This window comes from Panthera onca, chromosome A2 (genome assembly GCF_046562875.1).
Source record: "Panthera onca isolate mPanOnc1 chromosome A2, mPanOnc1 haplotype 2, whole genome shotgun sequence".
NCBI lineage: Eukaryota > Metazoa > Chordata > Mammalia > Carnivora > Felidae > Panthera > Panthera onca.
In genome coordinates, this window is record NC_138340.1 from 13,423,739 (window position 1) to 13,448,009 (window position 24,271).

The following is a 24,271-nucleotide window of genomic DNA, read 5'->3' on the forward strand; positions in this document are numbered from 1 at the left end:
CAGAGGAGACCATCAGGGGGCGGCAGAGGCTTGGGGAGGACTCCGGTACAACCCCGCTGTTTTGATCCCTCCCGCTTTTGCAAGGAGGGAACCCAGTTTGGGGAGACCAAGTCAGGACTCAAGCACAGAGGTCCGAGCCTCCAGTGGCCAAAGTCCCTCTGGTCCACCAGCGAAGGGCCCCAAGACGACAGCGTCTGCGTCCTTTGATGGCACGACCCCAGGCCACGGGCTTCGCCTCCCCAAACTGGGTCTGCTCACCTGTGCCACAGGGACGTGTCAGATACTACCTCCCAAGTAGTCGTGGTCCTCCATTTATTCTGGCTCATGGCCACGGACAGCCCCTCCCCCATGACCTCCATTCTACATACACTTAATGCCTGGCACAGGACCGTCGCTCCTTGCCGGTGCCGTGCTGGAAACAACAAATGAATAGTGAATGAGGTGCTTACTCTGTGCCGGGCTTGTATTATGCAAGTTCAGTTTGTTTCTCCGAGGCAGGGGCTGTTATCTGCCCATTTACAGATGGCGAAACTGAGGCCCAATGACAAAGGTTCCCCCAAGCGTGTGCATTTAAGACCTGAACCCCAATGTTTCCCACTCAGCTTAGCCCGAGGTTGGGGCTTGGTGATGCCCTCCCACTGGGCTCCGGAGAAAGGGAGTGGGTCCAGATGCCAGTTGGGGGAGGGGTTCAAGCGGCAGGACAACCCAGAAAGTGAACCCCTGTCCCGTGGGAGAGTGAGCTCCCCTCAGCCTAAGGCACAGAAAGCACAGCGGCGATCTGAATGCGGAGGCCACTGCTCCCAGCTGTGTGGCCGGCCTCAGGTGAGTGACATATGCCATCTCGGAGCCTCAGTTTCTCCACCATGTCGACGCGAGACATTAACAGCTCGTGGTGAGAGGAAACCGTCACACAAAGTAAGAGGGGCGTTTGGGAGCCTCCCCCAGCAGCCACCCACGTGGCCGGTCATGGGCCTTTCTGACCCAGTCCTGCGCGGAAAGGGTGCGGGTCCTGCCCGCCCCCGAGTCCAGGGGCGGAGTTTCGCGCACCCGGGGAGGCCAATAAATTCGCAGCCGGTCGCCGCGAGCTGCCCCTTTAAGCCCCACGGAGGCCACCGGTGGTCAGCGCTGAGCCCAGCCCCCAGGGAGAGGGACCGACGGCCGGGCGGGGGACACGCCGCTGCACTGGGCAGCCCCGGGCCGAGAGGGGGAGGCGAGGTGGACGGACAGACAGACGGCAGACGCGTAGACGCCGAGGAGGGACGGGGAGGCAGGCGACCGCCGCGAGGATCCACAGATTCCTTGCCCGGGGAGCCCCTGCCCGAGTCCCCGTCGCTGCCTCCCTCCAGGGAGCGACGGAGACAGGCGTGCGGCCTCGCTGCGGGGGCCGAGCATCATCCCGCCTCCACGCGGCCCTGCCTCCTCGGCCGCTGCCGGTTTCCCTTCCCCGGGGCACGCGGGGTGGCTAAAAGGGCCGAGGACGCGCTCGGCCCCCCGCACCTGCGCGTCATGGCCGCCGTCCAGGGCGAGGCGCGGGCCGCGTTTGGACCCTGGGACTACGGGGTCTTCGCCCTCATGCTGCTAGTGTCCACAGGCATCGGGCTGTGGGTCGGCCTGGCGCGGGGCGGGCAGCGCAGCGCCGAGGACTTCTTCACCGGCGGCCGGCGCCTGGCGGCCCTGCCCGTCGGCCTCTCGCTGGCCGCCAGCTTCATGTCGGCGGTGCAGGTGCTGGGCGTGCCGGCCGAGGCCTACCGCTACGGCCTCAAGTTCATCTGGATGTGCCTGGGCCAGTTGCTCAACTCCCTGCTCACCGCGGTGCTCTTCCTGCCGGTCTTCTACCGCCTGGGCCTCACCAGCACCTACCAGGTACCGGGCGGAGGCCCGGAGGCAGGACCCGCCCGGCTGAGAACGCAGGGATGCGGCGGGGAGGCCCTGGGACTTTGAAGCGCTGCCCAGGGGGCCGCAGGCGGGCTCTCGGGTGCTTTAATGGGGAGAGGAAGGGGGCAGGCAGCCCTACGAGAGGGTTCTGGGAAGTCGCCCCAGGCAGTGGGGGGAGGGTCAGGAAGGAGGAAGAGGAGCCGCCGTCCCGGTTCTCCTCGGTGGAAGCCCGCGAAAGGCGGAGCCAGATGTGCACGGAGTGTGGGAAGGCTCATACCTGCCCCCCACATGCCTGGGCGTGCGCACGCCCGAGCCGTCGCCGGACAGCGGGCCCAGGGTTCGAAACCTGACTTGCCTCCTCGCTCGGCCCGGGTTTCCCAAGTGTCAGACTGGGCTGACTAGGGGACCTCCCTTCAGGGCAGCAGGTAAAGGGATTAACATCGTGACCGGTCCACAGTGGGCGACCGACGGGAGGTGGCCACAGGCGCTGTGCAGTTCGCGTGTTTGTTCAGAGCGGCGCCGCCCCGGGGGCCAGTGAGCCGCCGGTGGGGGGCGGAGGGACGTGAGCACTGAGGATGGACCGGGCTTCCCGGGCACACGCCTTGCGCACAGGTGCCTGCAGACCGGTCGGAATGCGTGCGCTTGGCGGGGGCCCGAGCGGAGAGCAGAAAGGCCTCCGGAGGGAGGGCAGAAGCCGGGAGGGCGGGCGAAGCACCCCGGAGGCCTCGATCTCCTGGGTAGGACCTGCCCAGGTGACCACGAGCCTCGGCTCCTCCTTGCAGTACCTGGAGCTGCGCTTCAGCCGCGCTGTGCGGCTCTGCGGGACCCTGCAGTACCTGGTGGCCACAGTGAGTGGCCTCGGTCCTGCCCTCGCCCGCAGGGTCCCGCTCGGGTCCCGCTGGGGGTCCCGGTCTTCGTCGGCCCCGCCCACAGCACGCCCCCCCGCCCCCCCCACCCCCCACCCACCCCCCCCCCCCCATCCATCACTACCGGGTCGCGCGGGTCCCACCCTGATCCTGGAAGGCCCCGCCCAGGCCCGGCCGCTAACTCCCGCAAAGGGCCCCGCCCCTCCACGCCCGGCCCCGCCCCCACCCGGCCCGGCCCCGCCCATCCGCCCGCACTCCTCCCCCTCCCCACCTGCTGATCCCCTGCTGTCCCGACGCCGCCGGCTCCGGCACCGCTCTCCTCCTCTCCTGCTCCTTCCCCCTCCTCTCCGCGGGCCTCACCCGGCCCCGCTCTCTACTTGCAGGTGATGTACACTGGCATCGTGATCTACGCCCCCGCGCTCATCCTGAATCAAGGTTTGATTCTCGGAGGTGAGGGGAGGGTGACGGGGAGGGCGCAAGGGCTTCAAGACTAGACCAAAGGAAAGGGGAGGAGCAGCCCAGGAGAGACTCGGAAGGAAAGAATCCTGGAGAGAGGAGGGGCCTAGGCCCTGGGGCCAAGTCCGCCCCCTGCCCGGAGGCCTAATGTGGGGGGGGTTCCTTGCACAGTGACTGGGTTGGACATCTGGGCATCGCTCCTGTCCACTGGAGCCATCTGTACCTTCTACACGACTGTGGTGAGTGCCCCCCTCCCCGCCGCCATCCCCACCCCGCGTAGGGGCTCCACGCCCGCTGGGTGGGGGACACCCTGAGGCCATCGTCCCCTCCCTCCTTTTCCTTCCTGCAAGGAAGCCTGCATCCCAGCTGGGCCTCGGTTTCCTCATCTTAATAGTGAAAAGTAATTTGAAAGGCTTATTGCGGAGAGTTCAGGGCTAGGCCAGCTTCGGGACGGGCTGGATCCAGGGGCTACAACAGGATCCCCTGGGTCCCTCTCCCATCTCTTGGGGTCGCATCAGCTAGGAGTTGTCATAATAATGATGGCAGCCATCACTCGTTCACGCACACGGAACACTTGTGTGTGCCAGGAGTCATTCCAGATATTTTCCTCAGGTTAACTAATTAAATCCTCCTGAGGAAACAGGCCGAGAGGGGGCATCGGTCCCAGCCCCTGCTGGTGGCCAAACTGGGTTTGGCTTCAGGCAGATGCCTGTCTGACCCCCTGTCTCCCTCTCGCTCACATCTTGCAGGGCGGCATGAAGGCTGTGGTCTGGACCGATGTGTTTCAGGTCGTGGTGATGCTCGCTGGCTTCTGGGTTGTCCTGGCCCGCGGCACCGTGCTGGTGGGTGGGCCCAGGCACGTGCTTGACATCGCCCAGAACCACTCCCGGATCAACCTGATGGAGTGAGTAAAACCGTCAGCAGTGGAGCTGACGTCCCTCTGCCCTGGGGGACGCCAACCAATGCCTCCTGCTCCCCTCCCCAGACTCCCCACAGGCAAAACCTTTGTTTCCCCTCTCTATACTCCCCCAGCCCCCATCCCTCCATCTGTCCCACCACGTCCCCCAGCCCAGACTGGAGACTCAAGGCTCTCGGAGGTCCCAGCTGGGCACAGGAAGAATGGTTTTTGAATGCGTACGTGGTCGACTTAATAAACCAACGAATACATTTTCAATCTGGCAAACTCCTACTCACGCTTCAAAACCCATCCCGCAAATCCCCTTAAGGCCCATAAGGTCCAGAGTGTCGATCTGGGGCCCTTGAGAGGGTGAAGTCAGTACGGCATTCCCTTGTGGCTGTCCTGCCCCGCCCTTCTCCAGCTTTAACCCGGACCCACGGAGCCGCTACACATTCTGGACTTTTGTGGTGGGTGGCACATTGGTGTGGCTCTCGATGTATGGCGTCAACCAAGCACAGGTTCAGCGCTATGTGGCCTGTCGCACAGAGAAGCAGGCCAAGCTGTGAGTGTTTCGGAGGGGCCGAGTGGGGGCGTCAGGGCCGTGCTGCCCACCTCCTCTGCCTGAGGCTGCCCCTCCCCACAGGGCCCTGCTCATCAACCAGCTGGGCCTGATCCTGATCGTGTTCAGCGCTGCTGGCTGTGGCGTGATCATGTTCACGATCTATATAGACTGCGACCCTCTCCTTGCAGGGCGGATCTCTGCCCCAGACCAGGTAAGTCCGGGCCGGGCTCCTAGGCCACTCCTACCCTCCCCACCCCCACTCTGAATTTCTACACTCTGGGGGGTGAGGGTAGAAGAGAGAAGAGCCTGCACAGAAGCCCAGGGGCAGGAAAGAGGATCTGGAAGGAGTGGGGAAGATGAGGCAGTGTGGCGTTTGGGGGGGAGGGGGTGGGGGGGAGGGTGTGAGTAGGGGAGGGGCACATTCAGATTTAGAGTCAGACTCCCTGAGGGATGTCAAGGGGATAGGACCGTGGTCCAGCACGAAATGACGGTGTTGAGATTAATAATGATCGCCAGCTCTCGTGTCCCAAGCACCTACTCTGTGCCTCATGCTGTTCCCTTCACAAGCAGTTGGTCTCCCATAAAATCCTTCAACATGCGATGAGGCCAAGGCTGTCACGGCCCCCACTTTATAGATGGGGAAACTGAGGCTGGAGCAGGCGGGCAGCAACTGCCCGAGGTCCACAGGCACGTCAGGGGCAGCACCAGGGCAGGACCCATGCCTGGTTCAGAGTCCGTTCAGAATTAGCAGAAGGTGGAAGGCTAGCCCACCTGCTGTCCTCCCCTGGGGTCAGATGCTGGACTGTGCCTGACTGTGCAACCGCAGGCAAGGACTGCACCTGTCAGCTTTACTGTCCTTGTCAATAAAATGGAGATGACACGGGACTCTGCCTCACTGGGATCCCAGGGCTCTGTGCGCGGTGGGGCTCAGTGACTATCCTCGGGTGTATGCAGTCAATCAACAAACACACACCAAGTGCCCGCTGTGCGCCTGGGCTGCACTGGGCCCCGGGGACATGCAGTGTGGAGACAGACAGAATCCCCTGTCCTTGGGGGGCTGCTGTCCTGGAGGTCGACCCCTGCCTCCCCCCAGTACATGCCCCTGCTGGTGCTGGACATCTTCAAGGACCTGCCAGGAGTCCCCGGGCTCTTCCTGGCCTGTGCCTACAGTGGTACCCTCAGGTGAGCAGTCCTGAGCAACCCCGGCCACATTTGAGCCCCTGTGGGATAGAATGTTCTGGGCGTGTCCTTCATTTACAGCTCCTGCTTGGTCCCCAGTGGGCAGCTCAGGGCCCCACCTGACTCCCCTCTCCCTTCCTTCTTTCCTTCCTTCTTCCCCCAAACACATGTTGATTGAGCGCACCTGCCATGTGCTACCGCTGTTCTAAATCCCAGGGCACGGCTGTGACCAAGTGGTCCCCTGCTCCTGCCCTCTGGTGTTTTCAAATATTGCATGACTTCTGTCACACCCCTGCTCCACGCACCCGTTCTCTGTGCCCCAATATTGATGGCTCTGTAACGATAACTCGTGTCCTTCGTGTCTTTGGTCGAGGGTATCCTTGCGCCCGTGGGGGTGTCTCAGGTCTGGGGGCGGGGATGGTGGGGCCATAGACACCTCCCCCGCTCTTGGGGTATTCTGTCACCCAGGCCTCTGTCCTTGGGCTGGCTGGGGTCCTGGGAAGTCAGATGGCCTGAGCAGCTGGGGCCTCCCCCAGGGGGTGTGTGGCCAGTCCCTCGATGGGACCTGATGACCACCCTCCCCGCCCCCAGCACCGCATCCACCAGCATCAATGCCATGGCCGCAGTCACCGTGGAGGACCTCATCAAGCCTCGGCTGCCGAGCATCACACCCCGGAGACTCGTAATGATCTCCAAGGGGCTCTGTGAGTTCCGGGGTGGGGGGTGTGCAGGGGGGAGACTCAGGGGCAGGGCAGGGGGGCATCTCCCTGCTGAGGGTGACATCCCCATCTGCTACAGCACTCATCTACGGCTCGGCCTGTCTCACCGTGGCGGCTCTGTCCTCACTGCTGGGGGGAGGCGTCCTCCAGGTGAGCCCCCCCTCCAGGGCCCAGCCCCATCCCCACAAGGAGGGGGGCATCACCCGCATTGAACTGAAGTCCCCAGAGGGCCCTAGCTTCTTTTTGTGGCGGAACTGGGTTCTGTCTGATGCCACCGGCCTGATGCATTCTGCCGCCAGCCACCTGGCTGGTGGCACCTTGAGGTGGGAGGTGGGCGGCCCGGTGGCTTGGAGGCGGGACCGGAATTTGTCAGGACAGAGAAGCAGCGGTCTTTGCCTCCCACGCAGGGGACAGAGGCAGGAACGGGGAGTCCCCTCCCCTTTGGGGAAACTGAAGCCGGGAGAGGTCTCCCGAGGCCCCGCAGTGGGATTCCTCAGGTCTGGCTTTCCCAGCGGGGTGACTGACGCCAGGAGAGGTGGGGTGGCGCTGCCCTCAGCTCCCCCGCCCCCACCCACTGTCCCAGGGCTCCTTCACCGTAATGGGAGTCATCAGCGGCCCCCTCCTTGGAGCCTTCATCCTGGGAATGTTTCTCCCTGCCTGCAACACTCCGGTGAGTGGGGGCGGGCGGGGCACAGGGTTGGGAGGGGGAGAGGCTTCTCTCCCCTGACGTAGGCTCTGTCCCCAAGGGTGTCCTCTCCGGGCTGGCCGCCGGCTTGGCGCTCTCGCTGTGGGTGGCGGTGGGCGCCACTCTGTACCCGCCCGGCGCTCAGTCCTTGGGAGTCCTGCCGTCATCGGCCGCCGGCTGTGCGGTGCCCTCCGCCAACACCTCCGGCCTCCAGGGCCTGCTCCGGGCCACCAACACCTCCAGCAAGAGCCCCAGGTGAGCGGGTTGGTCTGAAGGGCGGGCGTGGCCTGAGAGGGTGTGGCTGGGGGCGGGGCTCTTAATGAGTTACCGAAGGAGAAGGAGGAATGTGTTGGGGCGCCTGGGTGGCTCGGGGCGGTTGAGCGTCTGACTCCGGCTCAGGTGATGATCTCACAGTTGGTGGGTTCCAGCCCCTCTTCGGGCTCTGTGCTGACAGCTCAGAGCCTGGAGCCTGCTTTCGGATTCTGTGTCTCCCTCTCTCTCTGCTCCTCCCCTGTTCACACTCTCTCTCTCTCTCAAAAATAAATAAACATAAAAAAAAAAAAAAGAAGGAATCTTCTTGGGAAGAGGTGAGGGAAGGACATTCCCAGTGGAGAGAGGGAAAGTGCAAAGGCCCTGAGGCCACCTCAGTTTAGTGCCTTCCAACTATGGTGAGGTTTGGTGAGGTTGGGGGGTATTTAGTGGGAGGAGAAAGGTTAGGAGATGAGGTCCAGCCAGAAGAATTTGGTCTGATTCTTTATTATCATAAATATTATTGAGGTGTAATTAAAATCAACCACTTAAAAGTGGTTTTTAGTATATTCACAAGGTTATGCGACCGTCACTATTAAGTCAAGAACATCTTCATCACCTCAAATGGAAGCCCCGTACCCATTAGCAGTCACTCCCCATTTCCCCCTCCCTCCAGCCCCTGGCCACCCCTAATCTGCTCCTTTTTGCTACGGACCTGCCTTTTTTGGATATTTCTCGTACATGGAATTATCCAACATAGGGCCTGTTTCGTCCGGCTACTTTGACTCAGCACGGTGTTTTCAAGGTGTTGTTTTTTTGTTTTTGTTTGTTTTTATGTTTTCAAGGTTTGTCCACATTGTAGCACATATCAGGGCTTGATTCCTTTTTATGGCTGAATAATATTCCCTGTACGGATGGACCACATTTTGTTTAACCACCCATCCCTTGGACATCTGGGTTGTTCACACTTTTTGGCTACTGCGAACAGTGCTGCTGTGAACGTTTGTGTGCAAGTCTTGGTGTGGACGTGTGTTTTCATTTCTCTTGGTTTAGACCTAGTAGTGAAACTGCTGGATCATATAGTAATTCTTTTGTTTTTGTTTTCGAAGTCACGACCCTGAGATCAAGAGTTGCATGCTCTTCTGGCCGAGCCGGCCAGGTGCCCTCGCCCAACCCCACATAGTAATTCTACGTTTGACTTTTCAAGGAACCACCAGACTGTTTCCCACAGCGGCTGCATGAGGGTTATTTTCCATTCTTTAAAATCCTGGGGTGATCGGGTGGCTCAGTCAGTTGGGCACCCGCCTTCAGCTCGGGGCGTGATCTCACGGTTGGTGAGTTCGAGCCCCGCATCGGGCTCTCCGCTGTCAGTGTAGAGCCGGCCTCGGATCCTCTGTCCCCGCCCCCGCGCCTCCCCCACTCACGCTCTCTTTCACTCAAAAATAAATAAACATTAAAAAAAATAATAAATAGGGGCGCCTGGGTGGCTCAGTCGGCTAAGCGTCAGACTTCAACTCAGGTCACGATCTCGCAGTTCGTGGGTTCCAGCCCCGCGTCGGGCTCTGTGCTGACCGCTCAGAGCCTGGAGCCTGTTTCAGATTCTGTGTCTCCCTCTCTCTCTGACTCTCCCCCGTTCATGCTCTATCTCTCTCTGTTTCAAAAATAAATAAAAACGTTAAAAAAATTTTTTTTAATAAAAAATAAAATAAAATAAAAAATAATAAATTAATTAAATTCTAGCCATCCTGGTGAGTGTGAAATGACATCTCATTATAGGGTTTTTTTGGTCAGTCTTTTAACCTTTATTTCATCTTTCATAAAGAACAGAGAAGAGCAGATATGCAGTATCATTTAACGATGACTTTTATTTTTTTAACAGGTTTTTTTTTTTAAGATTTTATTTGTAAACCATCTCTACACCCAACGTGGGGCTCGCACTCACAACCTTGAGATCAAGAGTCACATGTTCTACTGGCTGAGCCAGCCAGGCACCCCCCCAATGAATATTTTTAAACTGCCGAAGTTTAGGGGCATGTCTGGCTGGCTCCGTTGGTGATGTGAGCAACTCTTGACCTTGGGGTCATGAGTTCAAGCCCCATGTTGGGCATAGAGACTACTTAAAATAAAATCTGGGGGTGCCTGGGTGGCTCAGTTGGTTAAGCGTCCGACTCTTTTTTTTTTTTTTAATTTTTTTTTTTAACGTTTATTTATTTTTGAGACAGAGAGAGACAGAGCATGAACCGGGGAGGGTCAGAGAGAGAGGGTTTTTTTTTTTTTAATTTTTTTTTTAACGTTTATTTATTTTTGAGACAGAGAGAGACAGAGCATGAACGGGGGAGGGTCAGACAGAGAGGGAGACACAGAATCGGAAGCAGGCTCCGGGCTCTGAGCAGTCAGCACAGAGCCCGACGCGGGGCTTGAACTCACGGACCACGAGATCATGACCTGAGCCGAAGTCGGACGCTTAACCGACAGAGCCACCCAGGCGCCCCGAAGCGTCCGACTCTTGATCTCAGCTCAGGTCACGATCTCATGGTTCATGAGACTGAGCCCCACTTTGGGCTCTGTGCTGACTGCACGGAGCCTGCTTGGGATTTTCTCTCTTCTCTCTCTGCCCCTCCACACCTGGTGCTGTCTCTCTCTCTCTCTCTCTCTCTCTCTCTCAAACAATAAGTAAATACGCTTTAAAAACGTTGTTTTAAATAATAAAATAAAATCTCTAAAAAGTAAATTAAAAACATAAACTATAGAAGTTTAGATTATAAATCAAAACTTTCTTTTACCTAAAACATAATAGTTATTTTCCTAATATTACTCACTAATATAGGGTTGTATAAACATCGACATATAATTCAAATGCCATAAAATTCACCCTTTTAAAGTGTACAACTTGGGGCACCTGGGTGCCGCAGGTCCCGGGGTCATGGGATCGAACCCCGTGATGTGGAGCCTGCTTGAGATTTTCTCTCTCTCTCTCTGTCTCTTTCTCCCTGTGCCCCTCTCCCCTGCTCATGTGCTTTCTCTCTCTCTCTCTCTCTCCTCCTAAAGCAAAAACGAAAGCCAAACCAAACCAAAACAAAAAGCGTACATCTCAGTGGTTTTTAATATACTGGAAGCCTGTACCTCCCTCTCCCCTCCACCTGTTTCGCTTGTAATTTTGATTTGCATTTCCCTAATCACTAATGATAGACCATATTTTCATGTGCTTATTAGCCATTTTTACACCTTGTTTTGAGAAATGCCTATTCGAACCCTTTGCCTGTTTTTTAAGTGGGTCATTTCTTTTTTATGGTCGAGTGGTAATTTGTATGTTCTTTAAATCTTTATGTAGTCGGGACACTAGATCCTTATCAGATGTATGATTTGCAAATATTTTCTTCCACTCTGTGGGCTGTCTTTTCATCCTCTTGATGGACAAAAGTTTGCGGGTTCGATGAAGTCCAGTTTATCTACGTTTTCCTGGGTTGCTTGTGCTTTGGGTGTCAGAGCTAAGAAACGATGACCTGATCCAGGGTCACAAAGAGGCACACACCTGTGTTTTCTTCTAAGAGTTTAATTTGGGTAGATTCTGAGGGTCCTAGGGAGCCACAGAGGGTGGGGAGCAGTGGCGGGAGGTGATCTGAGTTACCTGTTAGTAACGCTCCCTCTGGCTGTGTGTAGAGAACACCTGTGGGTGGCAGTGCGTTAGCAGGAGGGAAAGAGAAGTGACCACTGCACACATCTGAGTGGGCAGTAATGGAAGACTGGGCTAGAACGGATTGGGAGTGGTTTTTGGACTCATGCCTGCCTCTCACACCCCCAGCCCTGAAATGGACCCCGGTCGACCCGCCTTAGCTGACAGCTTCTACGCCATTTCCTATCTTTATTATGGTGCCCTGGGAACGCTGAGCACTGTGCTGTTTGGAGCCCTCGTCAGCTGCTTGACAGGTAAGCAAGGTGTATGCCCTTCTCCGAGATCACCTTGCGCATCCCTTTGCCTCCAGGACCCACCGGGCAGGGAGAAGAGGAAGGACATTCCTGTCAGCCAAATGGTCTCCGCGTGCTGGATGCATCTGCAGCCTTTATGCTGTGTCGTCTTCGGGACAACCCCGCACTTCGCAGGGCTTGTCCCATGTTGCAAAGGCAGAAACTGAGGCACCCCCTCCCCCCTTCTGCCTGACTCTTAGTCCCTCCTCTGCCTCCAAAACGAAGTCTTTGCTAGAGGTCGTGGGGTGGAGCTTGAGACGCTGTCCATTGTGCTGAAATCTCTTCTCGTCAGGGCCTTGGCGACTCCGTGTCCCTCCTGGAATTCTGAATGCCACCGAGAAGTGGAGAGAGATCAAGAGAAATCAATAGTGATCACAGTACCTGTTCTTGCTTCCTGTGTCTCAGACTTGACACTCATCTGGGCTTTACTGAGCCCGTTTCTGTGCCAGGCGTCATTCTAGATGCTGGGGAAATATTGAACCACACACTGGACCTGCCCAGCCACCCACTGATGTATTACATCCCCTCACTGTGCAGATGAGAAAACTGAAGCCCAGAGAAGGGCAGAGGCTTGCCAGGGCACCCAGTGGGTCATTACTGAGCCCGAGATTGGGACCCATCAGTGTCTCCCTTTCCCCTTCCTGTGCTTGGTCTCCAGTTCTCATTGCCCTGTCACTAAATACCCCCATTTCCCTCAGGCCCCACCAAGCGCAGTGCCTTGGGTCCTGGGCTGCTGTGGTGGGACCTTGCACGACAGACAGCATCGGTGGCCCCCAAGGAAGAAGCGGCTACCTTGGATGACAGCTTGGGGAAGGTCAGTCACAGGGCTGGCTCCCAGAGCAGGGGGAAGGGCAGTGAAATGACTTTGGGTGCTCTGGGCATGGCCATAATTCAGGGGAGGGACATGGTGAGTCACTATCTTTCTCAACCTCTTGTTACCTCCAGTGGAAAGCCTCCACTGAGAGGTGATGTGTCTTCAACACTTTTTATTATTTCCTTAGCAAAGACTGAGCAGAATTTCATACTGTTCATTTCCTTGTATCATTTTTACAATTAGTTTCAATCTATGGCAGGTGAAACTGGTTTGCCTTTAGGGTGTTGATGCAAAGTCCCTCCTGTAAATAAAATTACTTAATTCAGAAGTGAGTCAACTTAGAGAAAATCTTACATAAGAAACACAACAGGGAGTAGACCAACTTCAGCCAAAGCCATGTGGTTACTATGTGAATGCCCTGAATTTGGAACATGCTGTCCCTGATCCAGACCCGCCCCTGCTTTGGAATCCCTGTTTCATTTTCTCATTTCTTACGCACTTGCTGTGTCCCCAGGCCTATTCTGGGCTGGGGTTCGAGTCCACTGTCTAGGAGGAGCAGGGGAAAGCTGAACTGAGAAATGAGTAGGATCTCAGCAGGTCACGAGGACAATAAAACAGGGTCCTGTGATGAGGGCGGCCTCTTGGAAGAGGTAAGAGCTAGAGCCCACAGGGAGGAGGAACCAGCCTGCAGAAGATCTGGGGGGAGGGCATTGTTGATGGAGAGCACAGCAGGTGCAAAGGCTGAGGCCAGAAGCTTGAAAGGGGGAGGTATGGAGAGGGAAGGGATTTGGCTGAGTGTTTTGAAAGCTCCTTCCAGCTGCTGAAGGGAAATATTTATTTTCTTGAAAGGAGAGCAGGCAGAAAGTCAGAGAGAGAGAGGGAGGTATGCATCCGTGCAAGCTTTAACGGCCTGGACTATAGGTCGCCTGGGCATTGGGGGAGAGAAGTGGATGGGGACTTTGGAGGCAGAAGGGACAGGACTGGCTGATGCACTGACCAAGGGGACAATTGTGCGACCCTCCCCAGGTCTCCTTCTAGGCTCTCAGTGATCCCATCTGCGGGATGAGCTGACACAGTAGAATGGGGTCTCTGAATGGGATTTCTTCTCTCTCCCCTCCAGGGTGCTGAGGAGCTGCCCCCTGGAGCCAAGAGGCCTCCTGACTTCTTGCCCAGTGATGAGGACCATCCGCTCTTCCTGGGGCAGAAGGAGGTGGAGGGAGCCGGCTCCCAGACCCCCAGCAGTGGACATGACCATGGCCAGGACCTTCGGGAGACCCACCTCTGAGCCAGCGGGCGACTGACCACTGAACCCCGAAGGTTCCTGGGATGGAACCTCAGGGTGGGCCACTCCCAGGCCACAGGAGCATAGCCTCGGGCTCCGATTGGCTGGACTGTGTCCTATGCAAATGAGTCTGGGACTGAATGTCCCGCCCTACGGAAAGAGGTGAAGCCCTGCCTTTAGGAGGTCATTTTATCCAGCCCCCTTCTTCCAGCCAGTCCCTAGTCTTAGGTGCTGCACCCTTGCCTGCTCCCCCAAAACGAAGCCAGATTTTTCTCCACGTTCAATGGAAAGATGTTGGAGTCCCCTCTGGACAACATGGGAAAACTCCAGGCCCAAGATGAGGGTCTGAGAAAGTCTCCGGGGCTCCTCTGGAACATGTCTGAACCTTAGCAAGGATTTTGAAAGTCCTCAGGCACAACCCCCTGCACCCCATTTCACAGATGGGGAAACTGAGGTCTGGAAAGGGACAACTTGACCAAGGTCACAGAGCAAACTAGAGATTCATTGAGAGTCGGGCACCAGCTCTTCCTCCTTCACCTCTCTGTTTTCCTCCCTTTGAAGGGTCAGACATCATATGGCCCTTGACCTTGGGAGCAAGAAGGGAGGATAAGAGAGAAATAGCGTTTTCAATCTTCTTCTTTGCGCTTGGACACTATCCATCGCATCTACTAAGAACCATGAGCCCCCTTCCCAGAGGAATACACTAAGGCTTAGTGGGGTTTCCTGAGGTCACACAGCGAGCTGGGTCTGGGCAGGGACAGGCCTGGGAGCTGCGTGAAGCTGACGCTCCATTGCCAACTTGTCACCGGTGAACAGGGTCACTTAGGTTGGGCAAACCCACGTGCTGGGGATGCTCTTGACTTTGGTTAGAGACTTACTCCATGCACATCAAATAAACGGACTTTGACGCTTGATGTTCTGTGCTCTCTGAAAAATCATTCTGGCTGCTGCCTCCGCTGTCCTCCGTCAGATCTGAGTGTGAGTCTCAGGGTCTCTTGACCCAAGCCCGTGAATGAATAAACCCGAGTATTTAAAGCAACAGAGCAAGGTAATAATTGCCACATCGGGGTGTGTTGTGCTGCCCTTCCTGACCCCTAGCTTCTCTCCCCTTCTGACTTGCTCTTAAAGCACCCCTTCCTCACCTCTCTTTGTGCCTGGACCCTGCCAGTCTCCACACTGTCCTTGCACCTGCGCCTTGGGGTTGCTGTGGCCTCTTGAAAGCTGGCTGCACTCACCTCTGCCCACACAACTGCTGCGGCTCCTTTGGTCCCCAAGGGAGCATCCCCGGCTCATTTCCACAGGGTGTCCCCAAAATTCAAGACCCAGAACCTCAGAACGAGAGCTTATTTGAAAATAGAGTCTTGGCAAGTGTACCTAGTTAGATTGAGATAAGGTCGTACTGGATTAGGGTGGGCCTTCAGTCCAATGTCTGCGTCCTTATAAGAAGAGAAGAGGCACATAGGGAGAAAGCCACATGGACACCGAGGCAGAGATGGACACAGAAATGGACACATCTACCAGGCAAGGGACACCAAGGATTGCTGGAACCACCGGAAGCCAGGGAAAAGGTTAAGAGAGGGATTCTCTCCTAGAGTCTTCAGAAGGAGCACAGGCTGCCAACATCTTGATTTTGGACTTCTGGCCCCCAGAACCGTGAGAGAATAAATGTCTGTTATTTTAAGCTATGACAGCCACAGGAAATTAACACATGCGTCCAGATCTGGTCTCTCTCCACCCCTCAGAGACCTGGCCCTCTGTACAGGCTGTTTTCCGGAGACCTTTGGATTTGGACTTAAAAGGGACCATTACCAATTTCAAACCAATGACTGAGCAGCACGGGAAGCGGCCTTTCCACCGGTTGGGGGTGTTTGCTCAGAGCACAGCCCAACGTGGGGGTGAAAGAGGCAGGAGGGGCTAAGGCAGAACAAGCTGGTCTGAGGTTTTCGAGATCCAGCCAGGCTGGATGTATCAGGAGTTCGTTCCTTCTCATTTTGCTGAAGCTCAAGCCCCAGCTCGTTCATCCATTCACCGTGTCAGCCTTGAAAACGAAGCAGTCCGTTATTTTACCAGCAAAATGGGCTTATTTGGGAACGGCAGAGGAATTGCAATTCGGGACTCGCAAGCTGTGGCAAGACCGTGGCCGAGTCTAGAAGACAAAGGAGCGGAACATTACTTTGTAGAGAAAAAGAAGGAAGTGGGGAGGGGTTGGGGAAAAGTGAGGGTTCAGGGTGGTGATGGTTTCTCACTGGCGGTTCCTCCTGCAGGGGTAGTAGAGTAAGCTCCTTCCTGCTGGAAAATGCAAGGTGGCTTCTTCCCCTTGAAGGGCCACCATTGACAATGAGTTGGTAAGGCGTCAGAGCGCCCTCTTCTGGCCTCCCAACTATTTTAAACGCAGTTTCCCTTTTAAAGATGACCTTTGGCAGAACAGAATTTGTAGTTTTGATTTATCAAAATTATACATTAACATTTTTTTAACGTTTATTTATTTTTGACAGAGAGAGAGACAGAGCATGAGTGGGGGACGGGCGGGGAGTGAGGGAGACACAGAATCGGAAGCAGGCTCCAGGCTCCGAGCTGTCAGCACAGAGCCCAACGTGGGGCTCGAACTCACGGACTGCGAGATGTGACCCGAGCCAAAGTCAGACGCTCAACCGACTGAGCCACCCAGGCACCCCAATCAAAATTATACATTAAAAATTTTTTTTTAATGCTTATATATATATTTTTTTTTTTGAGAGAGAAAGAGAGAGAGAGAAACAGAATACTAGCAGGGGAGGGGCAGAGAGAGGGAGACACAGGATCCCAAGCAGGCTCCAGGCTCTGAGCTGTTAGCACAGAGCCTGACGCGGGGCTTGAACCCACAGACTGTGAGATCATGACCTGAGCTGAAGTCGGACGCTTACCTGACTGAGCCACCCAGGCATCCCTCTTTTCTTTTTTTTTTTTTTTGTGGTAAAATATAGACAACGTAAAAAATTAACGTTTTAGGGACGCCTCTGTGGCTCAGTAGGTTAAGCGTCCAACTGTGGCTCAGCTCACAATCTCGCGGTTCGTGAGTTCAAGTCTTGCGCTGTCGGGCTCTGCTGACAGCTCAGAGCCTGGAGCCTGTTTCGGGTTCTGGGTCTCCCTCTCTCTGACCCTCCCCCGTTCATGCTCTGTCTCTCTCTGTCTCAAAAATAAATAAACGTTAAAAAGAAAAATTAAAAAAAAAATCAACTACGATCATATAAAAAAAATAAATATATATATATTTTTTGGTCATCTGAATGAATATATATATATATATATATATATATATATATATAATGAATCTCAATATCACAATGTCTATTATATTGTTTGGGGGTCCCTTGAGATTCCATATGAAATTAATGATAGTTTTTTTTTTTAATTTAGATTTTTCTACCTCTTTAAAAAAACACTACTGGAACTTGATAGGGATTGCATTGGCTCTGTAGATCACTTTGGGTAGTATTGATATTTTAACAAGTTTAAGTCTCCCAGTGCATGAACGTGGGACATCTTTCTATTTATTTATGTTTTTAAATTTCTTTCAGGAACATTTTGTAGTTTTTAGTGTACAAGTCTTTCACTTCCTTGGCTAAATTTTTCCTAATATTTTATTCTTTTTTTTTTTTTTTTTTTTTAGAGAGAGAAAAGAGAGAACGTGTGCACATTTGTGCATGCAAGTGGGGGAGGGGCAGAGGGAGAGGGAGCGAGAGAATCCCAAGCATGCTCCATGCCGAGCACAGAACCCAAGGTGGGGCTCGATCTCATGACCGAGAGATCATGACCTAAGCCGAAATCAAGAGCTGAATGCTTAACCTACTGAGCCACCCGAGCGCCCCTCTTCTTTTTAATGTTATTGTAAATGAAATTGCTTTCTCAATTTTTTTTTCAATAATGTTCAGTATTAGCACATCGAAATGCAACTGAATTTGGGGCCCCTAGGTGGCTCAGTCAGTTAAACATCTGACTCTATACTTTGGCTCAGGGCATGATCCCAAGCGTCGTGAGATCAAGCCCTGTGTCAGGTTCCACGCTGAGCATAGAGTCTGCTTGAGATTCTCTCTCCCTCTGCCCCTCTCCCGTGCTCTCTCTCTCTAAAATAAAAATTAAAAAATCAAGTGTCACTGAGATTTAAAGAAAAAAAAAAGTCACTGTCAGAATTTCTCAGCCATGGCACTGTTGACATTTCGTGCTGAATAGTCCTCTATTGTGGCTGCCGTCCTGTGGGTTGTAGGGTGTTGAGAAGAATTTCCTGGCTTCCACCCACTGTCCCTCCCCCTAAGCTGGGATAACCAGAGATGTCTTCAGACATTGCCAGTGTCCCCAGGGGAGCAGAATTATTTCCGGTAGAACACGACTATTCTATGTTCAAAAAGAGTCAAGATGGGGGTGCCTGGGAGGCTCGGTTGGTTGAGCATCTGACTCTTGATTTCAGCTTGGGACATGATCTCAAGGTTCGTGGGATCGAGCCGTGTGCCCAGCTCTGTGCTGACAAAAAGGGGCCTGCTTGGGATTCTCGCCCTCTCTCTCTGCCCCTCCCCACCACTCTCTCTATCAAAATAAACTAAAAACAAAAAGCAAAAACAAAAAAGAATATCTCTAAAAAAAAAAAAGTCAAGATGGTATACGTAGGATGTCCTTTTCCATAGCATATTTTTAATTTTTAAAGTCACTCATTTTTATAACCAAAATAGAAGAATATTTTGAGGGGCACCTGGGTGGCTCAGTCAGTGGAGTGATTGACTCTTGATTTTAGCTTAGGTCGTGATGCCGGGGTCATGAGATCAAGCCTGTGTTGGCTGTGCTGAGTGTGGAGCCCACTTGAGATTCTCTCTCCCTCTCTCTCTGCCCCTTTCCCTCCACTCTCACCTCTCTCTCTCTAAAAAAAATAAATAAATAAAGGCTATGTTGAAATGGTTGACATTTACTGAGCATGTACTATGTGCCAAGTGGTTTACTCATGTTAGGAGTATTGGTGATGGGTCACCTGGGTGGCTCAGTGGGTTAAGCGTCTGACTCACTCTTTTTTTTTTTTTTTTAAGAGAGAGAGAGAGATGAGGGAGGGGCAGAGAGAGGAAGAAAGAACCCCAAGTTTGAGTAGGGCCCAAACCCGTAAACTGCAAGATGATGACCAGAGCCAAAACCAAGAGCCAGTTGCTTACCTGAAGTATCTGACTCTTGATTTGGGCTAGGATCATAATCCCGGAGTCATGAAATTGAGCCCCATGTCAGGCTCAGCACCAAGCGTGGAGCCTGCTTGGGATTCTCTCTCTCTCCCTCTCCCTCTCTGTCCCTCCCCTACTCGTGTTCGTGTTCTCTCTCAAAATAAGTAAGTAAAACACTTTTATTTATTTACTTATTTTAAATAATTTTTAATGTTTATTTATTTTTTGAGATAGAGACGGAGTGTGAGCAGGGAAGGGGCAGAGAGAGAGGGAGACACAGAATCCGAAGCGGGTTCCGGGCTCCGAACTGTCAACACAGAGATTGATGCAGGGCTCAAACTCATGAACCAGGAGATCATGACCTGAGTCAAAGTCAGATGCCTAACCGGCTGAGCCACCCAGGTGCCCTGTAAATGAATGTAAAAAAATTACTTTAAGGGGCACCTGGGTGGCTCAGTTGGTTAAGCGTCCGACTTCAGCTCAGGTCACAATCTCACAGTTTATGGATTCGAGTCCCGCATCGGGCTCTGTGCTGACAGCTCGGAGCCTGGAGCCTGCTTCCGATTCTGTGTCTCCCTCTCTCTCTGCCTCTCCCCCACCCACGCTCTGTCTCTCTTTCTCAAAAATAAATATTTAAAAAAAAACACTACATTTTTCTTGCTTTTGTTTCCCTCATCAAGTACTGGTACATTATTATTAACTGAAGCCCACAGTTTACTCTTTGTGTTGTATATTCCATATGTTTTGACAGATGCACAGTGTCCTGTCTCCACCACTACAGTATCATACAGAATAATTTTACTGTCCTACAAAACCCCTCTGTTTGTTGATTTTTTTCCGATTTTCTGTGGATGATAGTATCATCGGGTTTCAATTGTTTTTCTTACGTTATTACTTTGGCCAGTGCTTCTGCATCAGCATTTAAGAGTAGCCATGACTGTGGGTGTTCCAGCCTCGTCCCGGGCTAGGTTACCTCTTCTGTTTCACCGTCCGACACAAGGCAGATGATTGCTTTCCAATCATGATCTTTGATCAGACTAATTTTTTTCCTAGTCACCATCAACTAAGAACTTGGAAAAAAAAAATCAGAGGTGGTTGCTGAATGTTATCCAATGTTTCTGCAGCCCAGTGAGATGATGATCATTTGATATTTTTCTCCTTTCATCTCTCCATTGAGTAAGTGAGGCTTTCTGAGGCTGAACTTTCCTTGCCTTTTTAGGGGGAAAAAAAAATCTGCATCCCCCTGGTATGGTGTCCTTTAGAGTACAGCTGCACTCAATTTGCTGATATTTTATTTAGCATTTTTGCAAACAGCCAGGCTCCTGACCCCTTCCTGGCATCTGCTTACCCTGCAGCTGTGCTGATCCATACGGAGTGTGGGGGAGGGTCTGCTCAGAACATCTGCATCAGCTTAACCAGGTGACTTCAACTCAGCACCTCCCCAGCCCCCTTCCCTGAGCTGCTCCTTCTCCAGGTTACCCAGCTCCTGGACTTCTGCGAGGGGGGGAGGGGCCAGCCACAAAGCTCCCCACCTCCCCGACACCCCAGGGCCTCCGGCTTGGCTCAGTCTCCCCCGCCCCGCTGATCTTGGCATCCGCAGCTGAGGCCAACAGAGGCCCCAGATTCTTGTTGAGATTCTTGTGAGACTTGTCAAGAAGCCAGACGGAGCAAAAGACGGGACCTGGTGGGAGGCAGGTAAGTTTCCACTGGTACAACCCCACCAGCCTCCTCCTCCGGGCGACAACTTGGGTCAGCTTCAGGCTCAGTTGGCTCCAGGCGCACCTGGGGCAGAGCAAGGCAAGGATAAAGGACCCCCCCGCGAGCCCCTCTATCCTGTCCTCCTTGGGGCCAGGTCTCAGACTGGGGCTGGAATCTGGGATTCCCCCTAAATCAGCAGCCCCTGAGGACCGAGGAGGCAGCTGACCTCACACCATCCCAACCCACAGTATAGACTCTCAACGAAAGAGCTGTGCAACCTGCCGTCAGTTGCTGCCCGTCTGGGTCATCCACATCACTTTCTCCAAATCCTGACCTGGCAACAGGTCACTCAAAAAGCAGGTCAACCTCTTTGTTGTCCCAGCAACACAGGGCTCCTACATCATGGAAAAAAAAAAAAAAAAAAAGATCACGAGAGGGAAAGATTTTCTTTTCTTTCTTTCTTTCTTTTTTTTTTAAAATGCCTGCCTACTGGGTCATATTCACATTGCTCTGAAATTTACTGTTTTCTTTTCAAGAGTAAATCACAGAAATGTTTCCTGGGCAGTAATTATAAATCTGATTCATCTCTTGACTTCTTAAAAAACTTGAATTTTCCTGTTATCTTTTTATCACACAATATGAAGTTTAGAGAGCCAGATTGTTCTGGAATGCTTATTATGAAACTCTGTAGCCCCCTACGGCTCCCATGTTTGATGAAATCAAGAAAAACAGCAACACCATCGGGAGGGAAGTATGAACAGTGTTGGAGGGATCTGGACTCACGGGTATTAGGGAACGAGGGTGTTTGGACTGGAGCCAGACACGTGGACAAGCCTCCCTCTTGCCCACCTTCAGCACCTGTGGATCCCAGATCCTCTTTGCCCAGATTCTGAAACAGCCCCTTGGTCTCCGCTCCCTGCATTCCGGCCTCTGCCCTGCTTCTCTACTCCCAAGGGATCTGACACCCAGCCTCCCTCCCCGGCTCACACATCCTTCATAGCTCCCTACTGCCCTCAGAACAAAATCCATCTGGTAGCATGAAGCCTCTCGAATCCCCTTCCCCTCCTCACGCCCACTCCCAGTGAGACAGCGAGGGCTCTGGACTTAGAGCCAGGCAGAGCAGAGTTCAAATCCTGATTTTGCTGTTTGCCGGCTCAGCCCGGGGGGGGGGGGGGGGGGGGGGGCGGCTCTCGGTCTCTTGGACTCGGTCTCTTGGAGATTCACATTCCAGGTCGTAACAATGGGTGTGTGTTCTAAGGAGGTGGATCGTCTGGGGGCCGTAAAGGCATTGCCCTTGCCCTTGACCTTGACCAAAGGCATTGCCGGGATGACTGGCCGCAGGCTCTGAGGAGCGCCAACCCGGGGTTCCTGGTGGAGGCCCATGTTTGATGTAGGGAAAGAGGCACCAGACTGGGCTACTATCGGGGCGAGAGGTGAGAATGATGTGATTTGAAGTGAGGTTCAGGAGCGAGCGGTCAGGAAAGAGTTCTTGAGGGGCGCCTGGGTGGCTCAGTTTGGTAAGCGTCTGTCTCTTGATTTCAGCTCAGGTCATGATCTCACGAGAGATCGAGCCCCCCCTCCACCCCATGGGGCTCTGCACTGGCAGCCCAGAGCCTGCTTAGGATTCTCTCTCCTTCCCTCTCTCTGCCTCTCCCCTGCTCATGCTCTCTCTCTCTCTCTCTCTCTCTCAAAATAAACAAATAAACATTAAAAAAGAAAAGAAAAGAAAAGAAAAGAACACTTGAGATGTTTTGGTACAAAAAGGTGGGCTTTTTTTTAATGTTTAAATTTAAATTTAAAATTTTTTAATGAAATTTAAATTGAAATTTGTGAAATGAAATTTAAATGAAATTTAACATTTGTGAAATGAAATTTAACATTTGTGAAATGAAATTTAACATTTGTGAAATGAAATTGAAATGAAATTAACGTTTGTGAAATGAAATTGAACATTTGTGAAATGAAATTGAACATTTGTGAAATGAAATTGAAATGAAATTTAACGTTTGTGAAATGAAATTGAACATTTGTGAAATGAAATTTAACATTTGTGAAATGAAGTTGAAATGAAATTTAACGTTTGTGAAATGAAATTTAACATTTGTGAGATGAAATTTAACATTTGTGAAATGAAATTGAAATGAAATTTAACAACTTGTTAATTTAAATCGAAATTTTTTACATTTAAATTTAGAACTTTTTAATTAAAATACTGAGTGTGTTTGTACTAAAGCATGAGGAGAGGACCTCGGGCAGAAAGAACTGGAAGAACCGCGCTGGGGTGGGGAGGGGCCACTGATGATACACTCTGGAGTTGGGGGAGGGAGAGTGGAAGTCTCCAGAAGAATTTCCAAATGTCAAAGACTTCTGGGATCCTGCAGGCCTAGCTACTATCAGGCTAGGTTGTTTTTATCTCTAGTGAGGCATTAACGCGAAGATTGGAAGGTCTTGGAGGAGGGTTATACCCCCCCAACCCCCCCACCCCCGTCTGCCTCAAGTATTTGTCAATGGGCTATAGGTTATAAGGAAATGTAATTTTATCTACATTTCCTTTTGCCTTTGTTCCCCACACCCGAGGTGTGCAAGGGCTTCAGGGAACCCACAGATTACTCTTATTGGGAAGAAGGGTCAACCCCAGAAAGCAAATAGCAGCTCTGTGTTCCCAATAGCCCTGGTCACCCATCGAAGTCTGGTCCCCACCCCAGCCCACCCGGGGTCACCACCATCCACAGAAAGGTGCAGCGTGTTTGCTAAATGCAGTCCTTGCTCAAACATTTGTTTTCAAGACAAGACGCCTGCAGAGGCCCCATATGCCCTTTAGGCAGGGACAGAGCCCACAGCTGGCGTGGAGGAGGAGGAGAGGCGTGTGTCCCCCTGAGGCTGCACACAGCGGGACCCGGGGCTTCTCTCCAGGCCCGAGACTCTGGGCCAGGAGTCCCGTGGTGGGAGAACACGCCCCACTCAGAGCTCGGGCCACGGACTCAGAATCTCCAGCCTTCATCATAAAGAAAGAACAGAGTAACGACACAGGGCACAACACGGACGAACCTTGAAAACATCACGCCAAGTGAAGAAAGCCAGGAAGCAAAGGCCACGTAAGTGTTGGTTTGTAGGTTCGAGCCCCCTTGTCGGACTCTGCGTTGACAGCTCAGAGCCTGGAACCTGCTTCGGATCCTGTCTCCCTCTCTCTCTGCCGCTTGTTGTTGTGTTGTGTCTCTCCCTCAAAAATAAATGAATAAACATCAAAAAAAAAAAAAAAAAAAGAAAGAGAAAAAAGAAAAGAAAAGAAAGAAAAGAAAGAAAAGAAAAGAAAAGAAAAGAAAAGAAAAGAAAAGAAAAAAGAAATGTCCAGAATGGCAAACCCATAGAGACAGACAGCAGATTAGTACTTGTAGGGACTGAAGAAGGGGGATGGGGAGTGGCTGTTAACGGGCATGAGGTTTCCTTTTGGGGAGATGGGAGCGTTCTGGAACCAGATGGACAAGATCGTTGCACAACACCATGAATGTATTAAATGTCACTGAATTGTACACTTTAATCGGTTAATTGGATGTCATACGAATTTCACCCCAACAAACAATCATAAATAAGTAAAATACTGTAATAAAAAAAAAGAATCATAGCCACTATGGAAAACTATATGAGAGTTCCTAAAACAATCAGATGCAGAATTACCACATGACCCAGCAATCCATTTCGGGATAGACCCCCGAAAGAATTGAAAGCAAATATCGAACAGATTCTTGCACACATAGCAACATTATTCAGAATAGCCAAAAGGTGGAAGTGACCCAGATGTCTACTGACAGATGCACGGAGAAATATATATATATAGTACACACACATAT

At 52.6% G+C, this 24,271-nt stretch overlaps 1 protein-coding gene and 1 long non-coding RNA gene across 4 annotated transcripts in view; one reads left to right on the forward strand and one right to left on the reverse strand.

Annotated features, from left to right (window-relative positions):
- LOC145713446 (uncharacterized) overlaps nucleotides 1-24,271 on the reverse strand; it is a 222,069-nt gene that overhangs the window by 110,080 nt on the left and 87,718 nt on the right. The window lies entirely within an intron of this gene.
- SLC5A5 (solute carrier family 5 member 5) lies at nucleotides 1,289-14,465 on the forward strand. 3 transcript variants are annotated; one of them, XM_081792172.1, is made up of 15 exons: nucleotides 1,289-1,863; nucleotides 2,658-2,723; nucleotides 3,125-3,176; nucleotides 3,369-3,436; nucleotides 3,986-4,101; nucleotides 4,517-4,657; nucleotides 4,739-4,868; nucleotides 5,751-5,839; nucleotides 6,428-6,540; nucleotides 6,635-6,705; nucleotides 7,139-7,225; nucleotides 7,302-7,495; nucleotides 11,292-11,416; nucleotides 12,154-12,269; nucleotides 13,390-14,465. In XM_081792172.1, exons 1-15 carry the CDS (start codon nucleotides 1,507-1,509, stop codon nucleotides 13,552-13,554), a joined length of 1,890 nt encoding a protein of 629 aa, XP_081648298.1. In that variant the 5' UTR covers nucleotides 1,289-1,506; the 3' UTR covers nucleotides 13,555-14,465. The 3 variants fall into 3 exon arrangements, with proteins under 3 accessions (XP_081648298.1, XP_081648299.1, XP_081648294.1); XM_081792168.1 differs by having other exon boundaries at nucleotides 1,290-1,863; nucleotides 3,947-4,101; XM_081792173.1 differs by lacking the exon at nucleotides 12,154-12,269 and having other exon boundaries at nucleotides 3,947-4,101; nucleotides 13,390-13,489.

Excerpts from the sequence above, each read along its gene's own strand:
- SLC5A5 (XM_081792168.1), top strand. The coding sequence starts at position 1,507 with ATGGCCGCCGTCCAGGGCGAGGCGCGGGCCGCGTTTGGACCCTGGGAC. Across the intron at positions 7,496-11,291 it reads ACCTCCAGCAAGAGCCCCAG|CCCTGAAATGGACCCCGGTC; the intron begins GTGAGCGGGTTG and ends TCACACCCCCAG. Across the intron at positions 11,417-12,153 it reads CCTCGTCAGCTGCTTGACAG|GCCCCACCAAGCGCAGTGCC; the intron begins GTAAGCAAGGTG and ends CATTTCCCTCAG.